At 46.7% G+C, this 14,230-nt stretch overlaps 1 protein-coding gene across 1 annotated transcript; it reads left to right on the top strand.

Moving 5' to 3' along the window:
* Window positions 1-1,078: 1,078 nt before the first annotated feature.
* Window positions 1,079-1,960, top strand: LOC144820042 (vomeronasal type-2 receptor 26-like). The gene has a single exon (XM_078677698.1). It carries the CDS (start codon window positions 1,079-1,081, stop codon window positions 1,958-1,960), a length of 882 nt encoding a protein of 293 aa, XP_078533824.1.
* Window positions 1,961-14,230: the final 12,270 nt, after the last annotated feature.

Below are 14,230 nucleotides of genomic sequence, written 5' to 3'. Positions count from 1 at the left end.
AGTGGTCCACGTTTGAAAATGGGTTACCACCTCTGTCAAGGAGGTGGTAAAATATAAATGTGTTCTGACAGGAAGTTGGATGCAAGACATTAATTCCTACCATTGAGAGTCAATATCATTATTGGCTCCTTCTAAATACTGGATTGCAAACCAAAAATATGATTCTGTAGAATCGCAGTTTGGTGTTTGTACATAAGAAACGCATTTTATGGTCCAAACAACCTTATTCTATTTATTGGGCAGCGTGCTACCTAAAGAATGCTTCATACATCTGGTCGCAAGTTCTTTACTGAATATTTATTTTAGTAGTTTCTTTGTACACTAAATGACCGAAGATGGAGGATAGTATTCATTCAATAGGAAAACCTGATATGCATGAAATAGGAGGGGCGCATTCTGACTTGCAGTAACACCACAGCAATAAATGATTTATCGCTCATACAGCAACACATTGTAAACCCCTTTGCTGTGGCGGCAATTCCGCCGCAGCGCTAGGGGGGAGAGGGGGGAGCAGCGCGGCGCTCCCATGTTCGTGACGGAACCGCTCTGTCACGAGCCTCGGGCGCGCTGTGCTTGTGACAGAGCGGTTCCGTCAAGGCCCCGCCCGCTCAATAGAACGCGCCGCGCAGGCGCGAAATAACCGCCGCGCAGGTGCGCCGAGCGGGCCATGAAGGTACCGCTCCGTCATCAGCACAGCGCGACCGAGGCTGGTGACGGAGCGGTTCCGTCACCAGCATGGAAGGGGTTAAATAGGTGCACCTCGAATTGTAACTACAACTGGATTGTCTAAAGTGTACTAAAGATTGTCTACACTGAGAAAACTAAAAACAAATTGCAATAATTGATTGTGCTTTGCTAGTGCTACCATGTTCTCAGCAGCATACATTTATGATGTATGGATCCTATAGTATCAATGTGCTTTACAGTTCAAGAGAGTCTAGAGCTGTTTCAGGGGAAAACTTTTAGAGCATTTCATATCAAATGTAAACTTCAATTTTTGTGCTGTGTTATGTGGATCAACTATATGGAATATTTCTTTCTTTAACTTAATTGTCTTCTTATGTTTTACATTTTAGACATGGAAAATTGTGTGAAATGCCCGGAGGGCCAATGGCCCAATGATAGAAAGGATGGTTGTATCCGGAAAGCCATTGTTTATCTCTCTTACGATCATTTACTCGGAGCAGTGTTGGCATCTGTATCTGTTGTACTATCCATGTCCACAGCTTGTGTGTTGGGAATCTTTCTCAGATATCGGGATACTCCAATAGTAAAGGCCAATAACAAGGATCTCAGCTACACTCTCCTTGTATCTCTGCTGCTGGCCTTCCTCACCTCTCTTCTATTCATTGGACAACCTGTCCGATTGACATGTTTGATCCAACAAGCTGCATTTGGCATTATTTTCACTGTTTCTGTATCTTGTGTATTAGTGAAAACCATCACTGTTGTAATTGCCTTCAATGCCATCAAGCCAGGTAGCAGGTTAAGCAGATGGCTGGGATCTCAGGTGTCTGCTGCTATGGTCCTCGTGTGCACACAGGGGGCAGTAGTAATTTGTCTCACTTGGCTGCTCACTTATCCTCCTCATCCAGCCACTGACACTCAGTCTGAAATTGGAAAGGTGATCCTACAGTGTGACAACGGTTCTGTCATTGCCTTCTATGGGATGCTTGCTTACATGGGTCTGCTGGCCTTTGCCAGCTTTACTGTGGCCTTCCTAGCCAGAAACCTTCCTGATAGATTCAATGAGGCCAAGCTCATCACATTCAGCATGCTGGTGTTCTGCAGCGTCTGGGTGTCCTTCCTTCCAGCCTACCTTAGCACTAAGGGTAGATACATGGTGGCCGTGGAGATCTTTGCCATCTTGGCTTCCAGTGCTGGGCTGCTCGGCTGCATATTCATTCCCAAGTGTTACATCGTTCTGTTCAGACCAGATATCAACAAAAGATGCATTTAGAAGTCTGCTTTTCTATCTTTTCAATTTGAAAATATTAGTGTTTTAAAAGGGATCATTCACTTATAACCCAAACATGTTAAAGGGCTCAGCAGTCAGCACAAGGTCTCATAATGTAACTAAAAGTTATCAAAAGAAGTAAGTTACAAGTGTTGCCAAGTAATTATGTACCAAGAAATAAATTACCTTTTAAACCTTTTGTTGTCCGTCCCTGACTTCCACATTTGCTTAGTGCATTCCTTTCCTGTACATGTATCCATTTTAACATTTCTGTTAAACATTTATTATCTGTGATTTTCATTTATTTCTGTTTCTGGAATGTAAGATATTTTACAAGGTATAGCCCACCTGTCTAAATTTAGGATTAATTATATTTAGTAAATCAGTCCAGGAGAAGACAGTTCAATACTAATGGCTTACCATTCATCAGAGATAAGACTAAGGAAACAGATAAGAATAAGGAAAAGGAAACAGACTAGGATTCTGTGCACTTAAACCCCTTGGTGGAGTATGCATATTGTTTTTATTTCTTCACCAAACTGGTGGCTTTTTACAGGCAACACAGTTGTCAACGCAGCCCTACGTGGATTTCATCTGAGACCTTACGGTAAACCAATGCAAAGCTGTTGTATCCAAAGGATCACATACAAGTAGATTAAACTTAAAAGAAGTTTATTCTTGAATCTCAAGTACAGCACTGGATCTGTCAGAGTGTTCTTCCATCAAGCTTCAGTCTTCAACTGAAGATCAGAAGCTCAAAATTCTACAATTACCTAGCAACCCAAGCACTTGGTGAACAGGCTACATGCAAACTAATCATGAAAACAAAAGATATAAAACATAGGATATAACACACCTCCCTTCCCATAAACAAAAACAAAAAATAAACAAGAGATACAAAATTAAGAAAACATTTTGAAGCACACAAATTTTAAGTAGCATACTCTTCCACTGTCCCTCCGGGCAGGTCACCCCCCGAGCACACTCCCCGTGAGTGAGCCCGTACCCTGGTGCCGCCTCTGCCCTGAGCTGTGCCCTGTGCCCTGCGCATCTCTGCCAGATCCGCTTCCACGGATCTCTAGTGCCTCCTGCCACCAGCTGTGCCCTTGGCTAGGCCTGACCGCCGGATCCGCTCGGTCCGCGGAGCTCCTGTGCCCCCTGCCACCTGCTTGCCTCGCCGCCGTTTTGCTTTTCTTCCCCCCCCGTTTTCTCCCTAGCCCCCAGTGCTCCCCCCTCCTCGACCAGCCCCGGCCGCGTTTCCCGCCACCTCATCGCCGCTGCCCCCCTGCGGCCCCGCCCCCTTCCCTCGCTCGCCATCCCGATTCGCTACCCCGCTCCCCCTCCCAGCGGCCCCTCCCTCCCACGAGACTACTTAGAGGCCTCTGTAGCCAGTGAGGTGCAGTGACCACTGTCCCTCCGGGCAGGTCACCCCCCGAGCACACTCCCCGTGAGTGAGCCCGTCCCCTGGTGCCGCCTCTGCCCTGAGCTGTGCCCTGTGCCCTGCGCATCTCTGCCAGATCCGCTTCCACGGATCTCCAGTGCCTCCTGCCACCAGCTGTGCCCTTGGCTGGGCCTGACCGCTGGATCCGCTTGGTCCGCGGAGCTCCTGTGCCCCCTGCCACCTGCTTGCCTCGCCTCCATTTTGCTTTTCTTCCCCCCCGTTTTCTCCCTAGCCCCCAGTGCTCCCCCCTCCTCGACCAGCCCCGGCCGCGTTTCCCGCCACCTCCTCGCCGCTGCCCCCCTGCTGCCCCGCCCCCTTCCCTCGCTAGCCATCCCCATTCGCCATCCCGCTCCCCCTCCCAGCGGCCCCTCCCTCGCTCCGCCCCCCCACTCTCCTCATGTGGCAGAGTGGCCAACGCGCAGCGTGGGCGCCCTAAGCGCGCCGAAGGCGCGCCAAAGGTGAGCCCGTCTGCGCCCGTCCGCGCCTGGACCGCGCCCAGCGCCCGAACCCCTGGCCCCTGAGGACCCCAGCCCACCCGCCGGACGTACACCGTCGCCACCCTCAACGCAGTCAACACCGGCCGAGTCCCGGGATGCTACCGAGCCACCCCGAGACGCACCCACGGACCATTCAGCTGCCACGCCTGCAAGTTCACCTGCATCCGGACCATCCCCGCACCAGCACCCGCCAAGCCGAACACCAGCAGCAACCACCTCAAGTGCATCCTGCTCAACACCCGCTCCGTCCACAGACACGCCATCGAACTCTGGAACCTCTTCGACACCACAGCCCCTGACGTCGCCTTCCTCACGGAAACCTGGATGAACGACTCCTCAGCGCCCGACATCGCCATCGCCATCCCAGAGGGATACAAGATCACCCGGAGAGATCGCGTCAACCAGACTGGAGGAGGCATCGCCATCATCCACAGGGACACCATCCACATCACGACCAACACCGACGACACCCTGACTACCGCCGAACACCTACACTTCCAGATCCACACCGACCCGAAGACCACCCTCAGAGGCACCCTGATCTACCGACACCCGGGACCACGCACACAATTCAGCGAGGACATCGCCGACTTCGTCAGCCCGCATGCCCTCCCCTCCGCTGACTACATCCTCCTGGGGGACATCAACTTCCTCCTGGAGAACAACAACGACCGCAACACCACCACCCTGATCGACAACCTCGCCAACCTCGGACTCAAGCAGCTGGTGTCCACCCCCACCCACCTCGCCGGACACACACTCGACGCCCTCTTCTCATCCAGCAAAGACATCGCCTTCAGCCACGCCACTGGACTCCACTGGACGGACCACAGCTGCGTCCACTTCACCTTCGGAAGAACGACGATCCACCACCACCAGCAACAGGTTGCTCGAAGAAGCTGGAACAAGATCACAGCCGACCAGCTCGCCGCTTCCCTGAGCCAGCACCCTCCCACCAGCTCAGCAAACCCCAGCCGGGCCGCCGACAACCTCACGAAGTGGATCAGCAACTGCGCGGACGAACTCGCCCCACTGAGGACCCCGCCCAGCAGTCCCGGCAGCAAGAAGGCCCCATGGTTCACCGACGAACTCACGAGCTCCAAGAAGAACTGCCGAGCCCTCGAGAAAGCCTGGAGAAGGGAGCCAACACCGGACAACATGACCACCCTCAAGCTCGCCACCCGGAAACACCACCAACTGATCCGCGCCACCAAGAAAACTGCATTCAAGGACCGGCTGGACAACAACGCACACAACTGCAAGGAACTCTTCAACATCGTGAAAGAGCTCTCCAACCCCAACGCCGGTAACAACGACATCACCCCATCGCAAGACCTCTGCAACTCCCTCGCCTCCTACTTCCACAACAAGATCGCGGACATACACAACAGCTTCAGCACTCAACCGACGCACGCCACGACCGAACCACCGCCCCCACCACCACCCTCTGCGCCTGGACTCCGATCAGCACCGTAGACACCGGCCGCACGATGAACTCCATCCACTCCGGATCTCCGACCGACCCCTGCCCTCACCACGTCTTCAACAAGGCCGACGCTGTCATCGCACCCCACCTGCGGGACATCATCAACACCTCCTTCGACACCGCCACCTTCCCGGAGAGCTGGAAGCACGCCGAACTCAGCGCTCTACTAAAGAAACCAACAGCGGACCCCACCGAACTCAAGAATTACCGCCCCATCTCGCTCCTCCCGTTTCCAGCCAAAGTCATCGAGAAGACCGTCAACAAACAGCTGGCCGCCTTCCTCGAGACGAATGGATCCCTCGACCCCTCACAGTCTGGCTTCCGAGCCAACCACAGCACCGAGACCGCCCTCATCGCTGCCACCGATGACATCCGAGCCCTGATGGACAACGGAGAAACAGCGGCCCTCATCCTCCTAGACCTCTCCGCGGCATTCGACACTGTCTGCCACCGCACCCTTGTGCAGCGCCTCAGCAACGTCGGAATCCAGGAGAAGGCACTGGAATGGATCATCTCCTTCCTCGACGGAAGAACACAGAGAGTCCGCCTACCACCGTACAAGTCAGAGGCCACCGAAGTCATCTGCGGCATCCCTCAAGGATCCTCGCTGAGCCCCACCCTCTTCAACGTCTACATGAGCCCCCTCGCGGCCATCGCACACCAACACAACCTCAACATCATCTCCTACGCTGACGACACCCAGCTGATCCTCTCCCTGACCAACGACCCCGCCGCCGCCAGAGCCAACCTTCACGAAGGGATGAAAGACGTAGCCGAGTGGATGACGACCAGCCGCCTGAAACTGAACTCGGACAAGACGGGAGTCCTCATCCTGGGCTCCTCGCCCTCCGCCTGGGACGACTCCTGGTGGCCCCCCGCCCTGGGCACCGCTCCCAAACCAACAGACCACGCACGCAACCTGGGCTTCATCCTGGACTCCACCCTCTCCATGACCAGACAAGTCAACGCCGTCTCCTTGTCGTGCTTCAACATCCTGCGCATGCTACGGAAGATCTTCCGGTGGATCCCCACCGAGACCAGGAAGACGGTCACCCAGGCCCTCGTCACCAGCCGACTGGACTACGGCAACGCCCTCTACGCCGGAACCACCGCCAAGCTCCAGAAGAGACTCCAGCGGATCCAGAACACCTCAGCCAGACTCATCCTCGACAGCCCACGACACAGCCACATCTCCGGACATCTGAGAGACCTGCATTGGCTCCCCATCAACAAGAGAATCACCTTCCGTCTCCTCACCCACGCACACAAAGCCCTACACGATCAAGGCCCGAGCTACCTCAACAACCGCATCAACTTCTACGCTCCCAAACGCCATCTCCGATCAACCAGTCACGCCCTCGCCGCCGTCCCCTGCATCCGAAGAACGACAACAGGAGGAAGGTCCTTCTCCTACTTGGCCGCCAAGAGCTGGAACTCCCTCCCTCCCGACCTGCGCCTGACCCAAGACCACCTCTCCTTCAGGAAGAAGCTCAAGACCTGGCTGTTCGAGCAGTAGCAGCACCCCCCCCCCCCCCCAAGCGCCTTGAGACCCTCCGGGTAAGTAGTGCCCTCTATAAAAGTCTATGATTGATTGATTGATTCCAAATACCTAGGTTTAGACCTAATTCTGGAACTAGATCTGGAACAAGAAACAGAAACATCAGATAACGACACATCATTTTTGTTAACTTCCAAATTATCCACAGGAGGTTCAGAATCACATTGACATCTACCATCCCCTTGTGAACCCTGCATGTCACTCATATATGGAGACAAAACATCAAATTTTTCCTCAACATCAACAAGATCTAAATTTGGGTTTTTCACCTTGGCAAGCTTACTTTTACTCCACCATTTTCCGCCAAGTACCTTAACTGAATGTTTACTGACTTGAACAATAGTAGTTTCAGGAAAATATTTTGAACCCCTCACTTTGCATGGTCTTCTAATTTTTACCTTGTCTCCAACATCAAAACAAATTTCTTTTACATGTTTCTCTTGATCATATCTGATTTTAGACTTCATTTGAGCAGACTCCACATTCCTTTTAACCTGATCCAAATCAGACACACCACTTTCGTGAAAGGTCTTTCTAACCACCCATCCAGGAGATAATTCATTGAAAGATTGCCTTCTCCTTAACAAATAGAACGGAGTCACTCCAGTAGTCGAATGCGGCGTGTTATTGTATGACCATATTCTGTCCCTCACCACTTCCTGAACACTAACACCAGAAGAAATAGCCAAATGGACTGCATCCTTCAAGACACGGTTCACTCTTTCCACTAGACCATTCCCCTGTGGACTGTATAAAGCAGTGGTGAGATGCTTAATGGCCAAATTATTTAAAAAATCTTTCATTTCATGCGACACAAACTGCACGCCATTATCTGACACCAGAGAAGCTGGTATTCCCTCAGATTGGAAAAGCTGTTTAAGAAATTTTATCACATTCTCTGTGTTGGGTTCCTTTAAAAATTTGAAGACAACCCACTTAGAGAGATAATCAACAATAGTAAGGATAAATCTAAAACCTAGATTTAAACCCCCAATCGGTCCCAAAAAATCCATGCCTAATTTCTCCCATGGACTGTCAGGAAAGACAACAGGACACAAAGGTTTATTCACTGTACGTAAAGATTTCTCAGCATGAGAACATTCAACACAATCATTCAAAAAAGTTTCTACACACACATCCAACCCTGGCCACCAATAATGAAGTCTCAACCTCTTCTTAGTACTTGTGATCCCCCCATGACCTTTGTGAGCAATGTCAATAATCTTATTTCTGATAGACACTGGAGGAATAAGAGAAGGACCTCTTAAAAGAAAATCTCCCTCTCTATGTTTGGAGAACGGAAGAAGATCCTTGACCACCTGATTTTCTCTTGGCCAACCCTCAGAAATATATTTCTTTAAGAAACAAAGAGAATTGTCTAACAAAGACGCTTTAATCCAATCTGATTCAGAAACTGCATCTCCAGCTAACTTCAAACCATCCAATAAATTAACTACCACTTCTTTGTCATCAAGAATAGGATCAAAGTCAGGACAACTTGAAGGACATCGAGACAAAAAATCAGCAGTGAAATTCTTTCGTCCTGGAATATGTCTCATCACAAAGTTAAAATCATAAAGTTTAGAGAATAATCAAACTAATCTTGGACTGGCATTACTTAAACCTTTGTCATTCCAGATGTAAATCAAAGGTTTATGGTCTGAAACAACACGAAATCATGGCCCCAAACATAAGTAGAAAAATGCCTAATACCCCACACACAAGCCAAAGCTTCCTTTTCAATTGTACTATAGTTTCTTTCCGACACGGAAAGTTGTCGGGAGGCAACAGCTATTACATTCTCATCACCATCAATCACTTGACTCAACACTGCACCTAGCCCAGCATTACTGGCATCCACAGTAATATATGAAATAGACTTCTCATCAAAAGGTGGAGCCCCAATAATTAAATCTTTTAAAGATTCAAATGCCAACTTCTGTTCTTCACCCCACAAAAATTTGACTTTGTTCCTGGTGAGCAACCTCAATGGCTCACTTATATGTGCAAAATTCTGGACAAAGCTTGAGTAAAACTCACTTAACCCCAAAAATGACCTCAACTGATCTTTATTACTGAGTTGAGCACAATCTTGAATTCCCTGCAACAAATCGCGTTTAGGAGTAATGCCCTTCTGAGAATTAGTATAACCAAGGTACTCAACCTCATCTAACAAAAACTTACACTTTTGTTTTTTTACAGTCATACCATAATCATTTAAGATGCCCAACACCTGATCTAGTTTTATAAGATGTTCCTCAACAGTATTAGTAGAAATTAGAATATCGTCTTGATATGCTAGAACATCACGAACCTCACCAAACAATTGAAACATTAACTTCTGAAAAACAGAGGCCGCCGAAGCCAGACCAAAAGGTAACCTCAAATATCTGTAAGGGCCAAAAGGAGTATTAAAAGCTGTTGGCTCCTTAGACTCCTCACATAACTCAATCTGATGGTATGCTGCCCTCAAATCTATGGTGGAAAAGACTTTTGTACCTCTTAATTGAGCTAGCATGTCTTGGATACGTGGTAGAGGAAAACAATCAACTTGTATATTCCTATTCAAAGCTCTCAGATCTATGCATAGCCTAAGCTCATCACAGTTTTTTTTAAGTGCTTCCACAATTGGCGAAACCCACAATGAAGAATTAATTTGTTCAATAACACCATCCTTGCATAGCTGATGAAGGTGATTTTTTTGTTTCTCCCTAATGCTTAGGGGAACATGCTTGACTTTGTGAATCACTGGAACGGCGTCCGGTTTCAATATGATTTTATGTTCGAAACCCTTGACTGAGCCAAGACCATCAGAAAAGACAGCTTGGTATTTTCCAATAATATTCTCCAAGGACAACTCTTCAGTAACCAGAGCACTATTTATGTTAGAACTATCCAAAGAAATAGGATTGTTGGTACCAGGTCTCAAAACTAAAGGAAATTTTCCTTGATCCTTCCACCCAAGGATATTATAGCCTTTTTTAGCTACATAAATTTTGGCTTGCACAGTGCGATCTTCAAAAGTAAGATTGTCAACAAAATAGCCAATTAAATCTATTACTCTTCCATTAAATGCTACTGTGCGTATGTCAGGAGGCAGAAGTTGAACTCCTTTCCGTTGTTCCAAGAAAAGAAAATCAGAAACGATAGTGACAGGAGACCCTGAGTCTACTGTAACTTTCACAATAACCTCACCTATTTTTAAGTCACACACAGGATCAGAAGAACAAGAATCCTCTTGTCCATCTATCATATCAACTGACAATAGAATCTTCCTAACAATTTGTTCTTCACCTACATTAGACACCTCTTCAGAATTTGTAGTTTCAAGAAACATAGTTTTAGTTTTGAATTTACACACTGCAGCAAAGTGTCCAATTTTTTTTACAATTAGAACATTGCTTTTTTAATGCAGGACAAGAAGTCGAATTAGCCAGATGTAACTTTGACCCACACCTAAAGCATGCAGGAGGTTTGTCAGATTTCCTCCATTCAATTTTAGAAGATTTGTCACGTTGATTCACACTTTGAAATGGTATTTGTGAGATCTTGTTTACAGATTCAACATGTGAAGATTTACTATTAACCAATTCTTTAGACGCAAAAATAGATCTTTCAATCCCTCTTGCCAATTCTAAAGTTTCTAAAAGTGAAGGATTCCGACAACATAAAATTCTTTCCTGAGCCTTGTTACTAAAGCAATTTACTACAATTTGATCCCTAAGATACTGATCAATGGGACCCTCAAATTCGAAGGTTGCAGCTAACACCCTCAATTCAGATAAAAATGTATCAACTTTTTCATACTCTCTTTGCTTTCGAGTATAAAACTTGTGTCTCTCTACAATTATACTCGGCTCATCCTTAAAATACTTTTCCAAACGTACAATAGCTTCAGTATACTCATTCCAATCATCTGAAGGTGGTCTTACTATAGGAGGCTGATGATCAAAAATTCTTTGACCCTCAGCACCCAAAGCACTATATAACATTGCATTTTTCCTGACAGGAGAACATTTCACAGCATCAATAGCAACAACATAACTATTAAAAGCCTTAAACCATTGAGTCCACTTAATTTTCGGAGTACCTGGTTCAGGGAGACATGGTGATGGAAGGACTGCAGTTTGTTGAGCCATTATGACACTCTAGTAAATAAAATGAATTAAAGGAAAAATTAATTGGTGTTATATATCAGAAAATTAAAGGTCAATATATTGAGAAAAGTAAGATAAAGTTGTGTGCATCAGCATAGATGAAGCACAAAACTCAAAATTGTTATTTTCCGGCTGTGTGTATCAGCGTAAATGATACACGTGTTTTGAATTAATGAAAGTAAGGTCAATGTAATGTGAATAGTAAGATAAAGCTGTGTGCATCAGCGTAGATGAAGCACAAAGTTCAGAAGTTATTTTCCAGCTGTGTGTATCAGCGTAAATGATATACGTATTTTAAATTAATGTCTCAGGACTGTGTGTATCAGCTAAGAAAAGACGCGTTATACTTTGATGGATTAAAATTAAATACCTCGTAGCTGTGTGTATCAGCGTTGCTTTCTTAAATTGAGCGGAGAACGATACACAGAGATGTTTCGGCGTTGCTTGGTTACCTCAAAATGGCCACTACGTTGTTTGACGTGACGTGATGACATAGACATTGACGTCTAAACGTGATGACGAATTCTGCTACTTCAGCCGCCGGACGAAGATCATGGAAATTCGGAGAGGCGTCAGTGAAGCGCAAAGAATGGCGATCTTTGAGAAACGACAATTCCAAGTAAGTTAGCAACTGTCACTTTACCAATTTGAATGCCGCAATCACCGAAATACTTTAAAATAGTAAAAATTAAAGTCGGAAGTCTGTGAAAAATTCGGAGGTTCAAAAAATTGAAGGCACTCAAAATAACATCGTAAATGAAGTGGAAGAAAGCAGACACAGTTATGTAGAATGGAAATAAACCAAAGAAAGCAATTCCAAGGTCAATCAGAGACAAACAAAATAAATATATGAGCCTGCATAGAAAATAAATGAAAGTACATGCAGCGAGGCTCCCAATAGACTTTTAAAAGGAATTTAAAATATTCAAATATTAAAAATTATCTTCAAAATAGTAGACATGGATGGTATTCAGTATGTTCAAAGTAGTTCAGTAGTATTCAAGGAGATCAAATATCCAAAATCCATGAATGATCAGAAAGGTAGTTCAGAAACACTGGAGTCTGACAAGATCTTCCTTGTAAAATAAATGTTCTCTCTTCGCGTGAGTTCAAAGAAATGCTGACTTGAGGACCTCGTCGCCAAATTATGTTGTATCCAAAGGATCACATACAAGTAGATTCAACTTAAAAGAAGTTTATTCTTGAATCTCAAGTACAGCACTGGATCTGTCAGAGTGTTCTTCCATCAAGCTTCAGTCTTCAACTGAAGATCAGAAGCTCAACATTCTACAATTACCTATCAACCCAAGCACTTGGTGAACAGGCTACATGCAAACTAATCATGAAAACAAAAGATATAAAACATAGGATATAACAAAAGCACCAATTTTAATTGGCCAACTCAGCTAGGGAAAACAATTTCAAGACTCTACAAAGAAATCTCTATGGTACACGCTCAGATGTTTGTGATAGTCACATCGGATTGCAATCAAACCTGTATAACTGTAACATTTGCAAACGTCTTCTTCCTCAGCCTGGGCCCTGAAAACGACTCAATGGGGAACCATATATCTTTGTTTTGGGATTTCACCAGTATTAACTCCCAGTTGGCAGTTAACTGTTCTTGACAGTAGGTACATTCTGAAACCCTAACCATCTGCGACATAGGATGCTGAACCCAACACATCGCCACTTGGCTCTTTACCAAAAAAGGGTGGATTGCTATCAATGTGTGTACATATGTGAGGACCTACTTCACGTACCCCAATAGCTCTATGTGCTGTAAATGGTAAGGTGTGTCAGCAGTGACTACCTCAAGTGCATAACATTCAGTGACACAGTAGTTCTGCACTCCAGGACAGTCCCATGCCAGCTGTAAAAATTAAATGCAGGGCACCACACAGTGCAAAAAACACAGTTGATGGACAGAATGTAGAACAATGTCATACATTCACCCCAGTACAAGGATCTGGGCCTAAATCCATCGTTTTTTTGCACTCCACACCACCCCGGGTTAGACACTGGCTATATGCAAATCAGCTCTGACCCTGTGCCTCATGGGAACAGTTCAGTCCGAACTACCAAGCCATGTCTTTCCCAGACCGGAATCAAGCATCCAAGGACCGGTTTCTGGCTATCAGCCTTCATCAGCCTGGATAGCTTGACTTCAGTGGTGTGGAGAGCCTGGGACTCACGTCTGAGCATACCCAGCCCACTCAGGGTGAAAATTGCAAAAAACACAGTTGATGGACAGAATGTAGAACAATGTCATACATTCACCCCAGTACAAGGATCTGGGCCTAAATCCATCGTTTTTTTGCACTCCACACCACCCTGGGTTAGTCACTGGCTATATGCAAATCAGCTCTGACCCTGTGCCTCATGGGAACAGTTCAGTCGGAACTACCAAGCCATGTCTTTCCAGACCGGAATCAAGCATCCAAGGACCGGTTTCTGGCTATCAGCCTTCATCAGCCTGGATAGCTTGACTCCAGTGGTGTGGAGAGCCTGGGACTCACGTCTGAGCATACCCAGCCCACTCGGGGTGAACATTACAAAAAACACAGTTGATGGATAGAATGTAGAACAATGTCATACATTCACCCCAGTACAAGGATATGGGCATAAATCCATCGTTTTTTTGCACTCCACACCACCCTGGGTTAGACACTGGCTATATGCAAATCAGCTCTGACCCTGTGCCTCATGGGAACAGTTCAGTCCGAACTACCAAGCCATGTCTTTCCCAGACCGGAATCAAGCATCCAAGGACCGGTTTCTGGCTATCAGCCTTCATCAGCCTGGATAGCTTGACTCCAGTGGTGTGGAGAGCCTGGCGTCACGTCTGAGCATACCCAGCCAACTCGGGGTGAAAATTGCAAAAAACACAGTTGATGGACAGAATGTAGAACAATGTCATACATTCACCCCAGTACAAGGATCTGGGCCTAAATCCATCATTTTTTTGCACTCCACACCACCCTGGGTTAGACACTGGCTATATGCAAATCAGCTCTGACCCTGTGCTTCATGGGAACAGTTCAGTCTGAACTACCAAGCCATGCCTTTCCCAGACCGGAATCAAGCATCCAAGGATTGGTTTCTGGCCATCAGCCTTCATCAGCCCGGATAGC

The sequence above is a fragment of the Lissotriton helveticus genome, chromosome 2_1, assembly GCF_964261635.1.
Source record: "Lissotriton helveticus chromosome 2_1, aLisHel1.1, whole genome shotgun sequence".
NCBI classification, from domain to species: Eukaryota; Metazoa; Chordata; class Amphibia; order Caudata; family Salamandridae; genus Lissotriton; species Lissotriton helveticus.
This window is presented reverse-complemented; position numbering and strand designations above follow the sequence as displayed.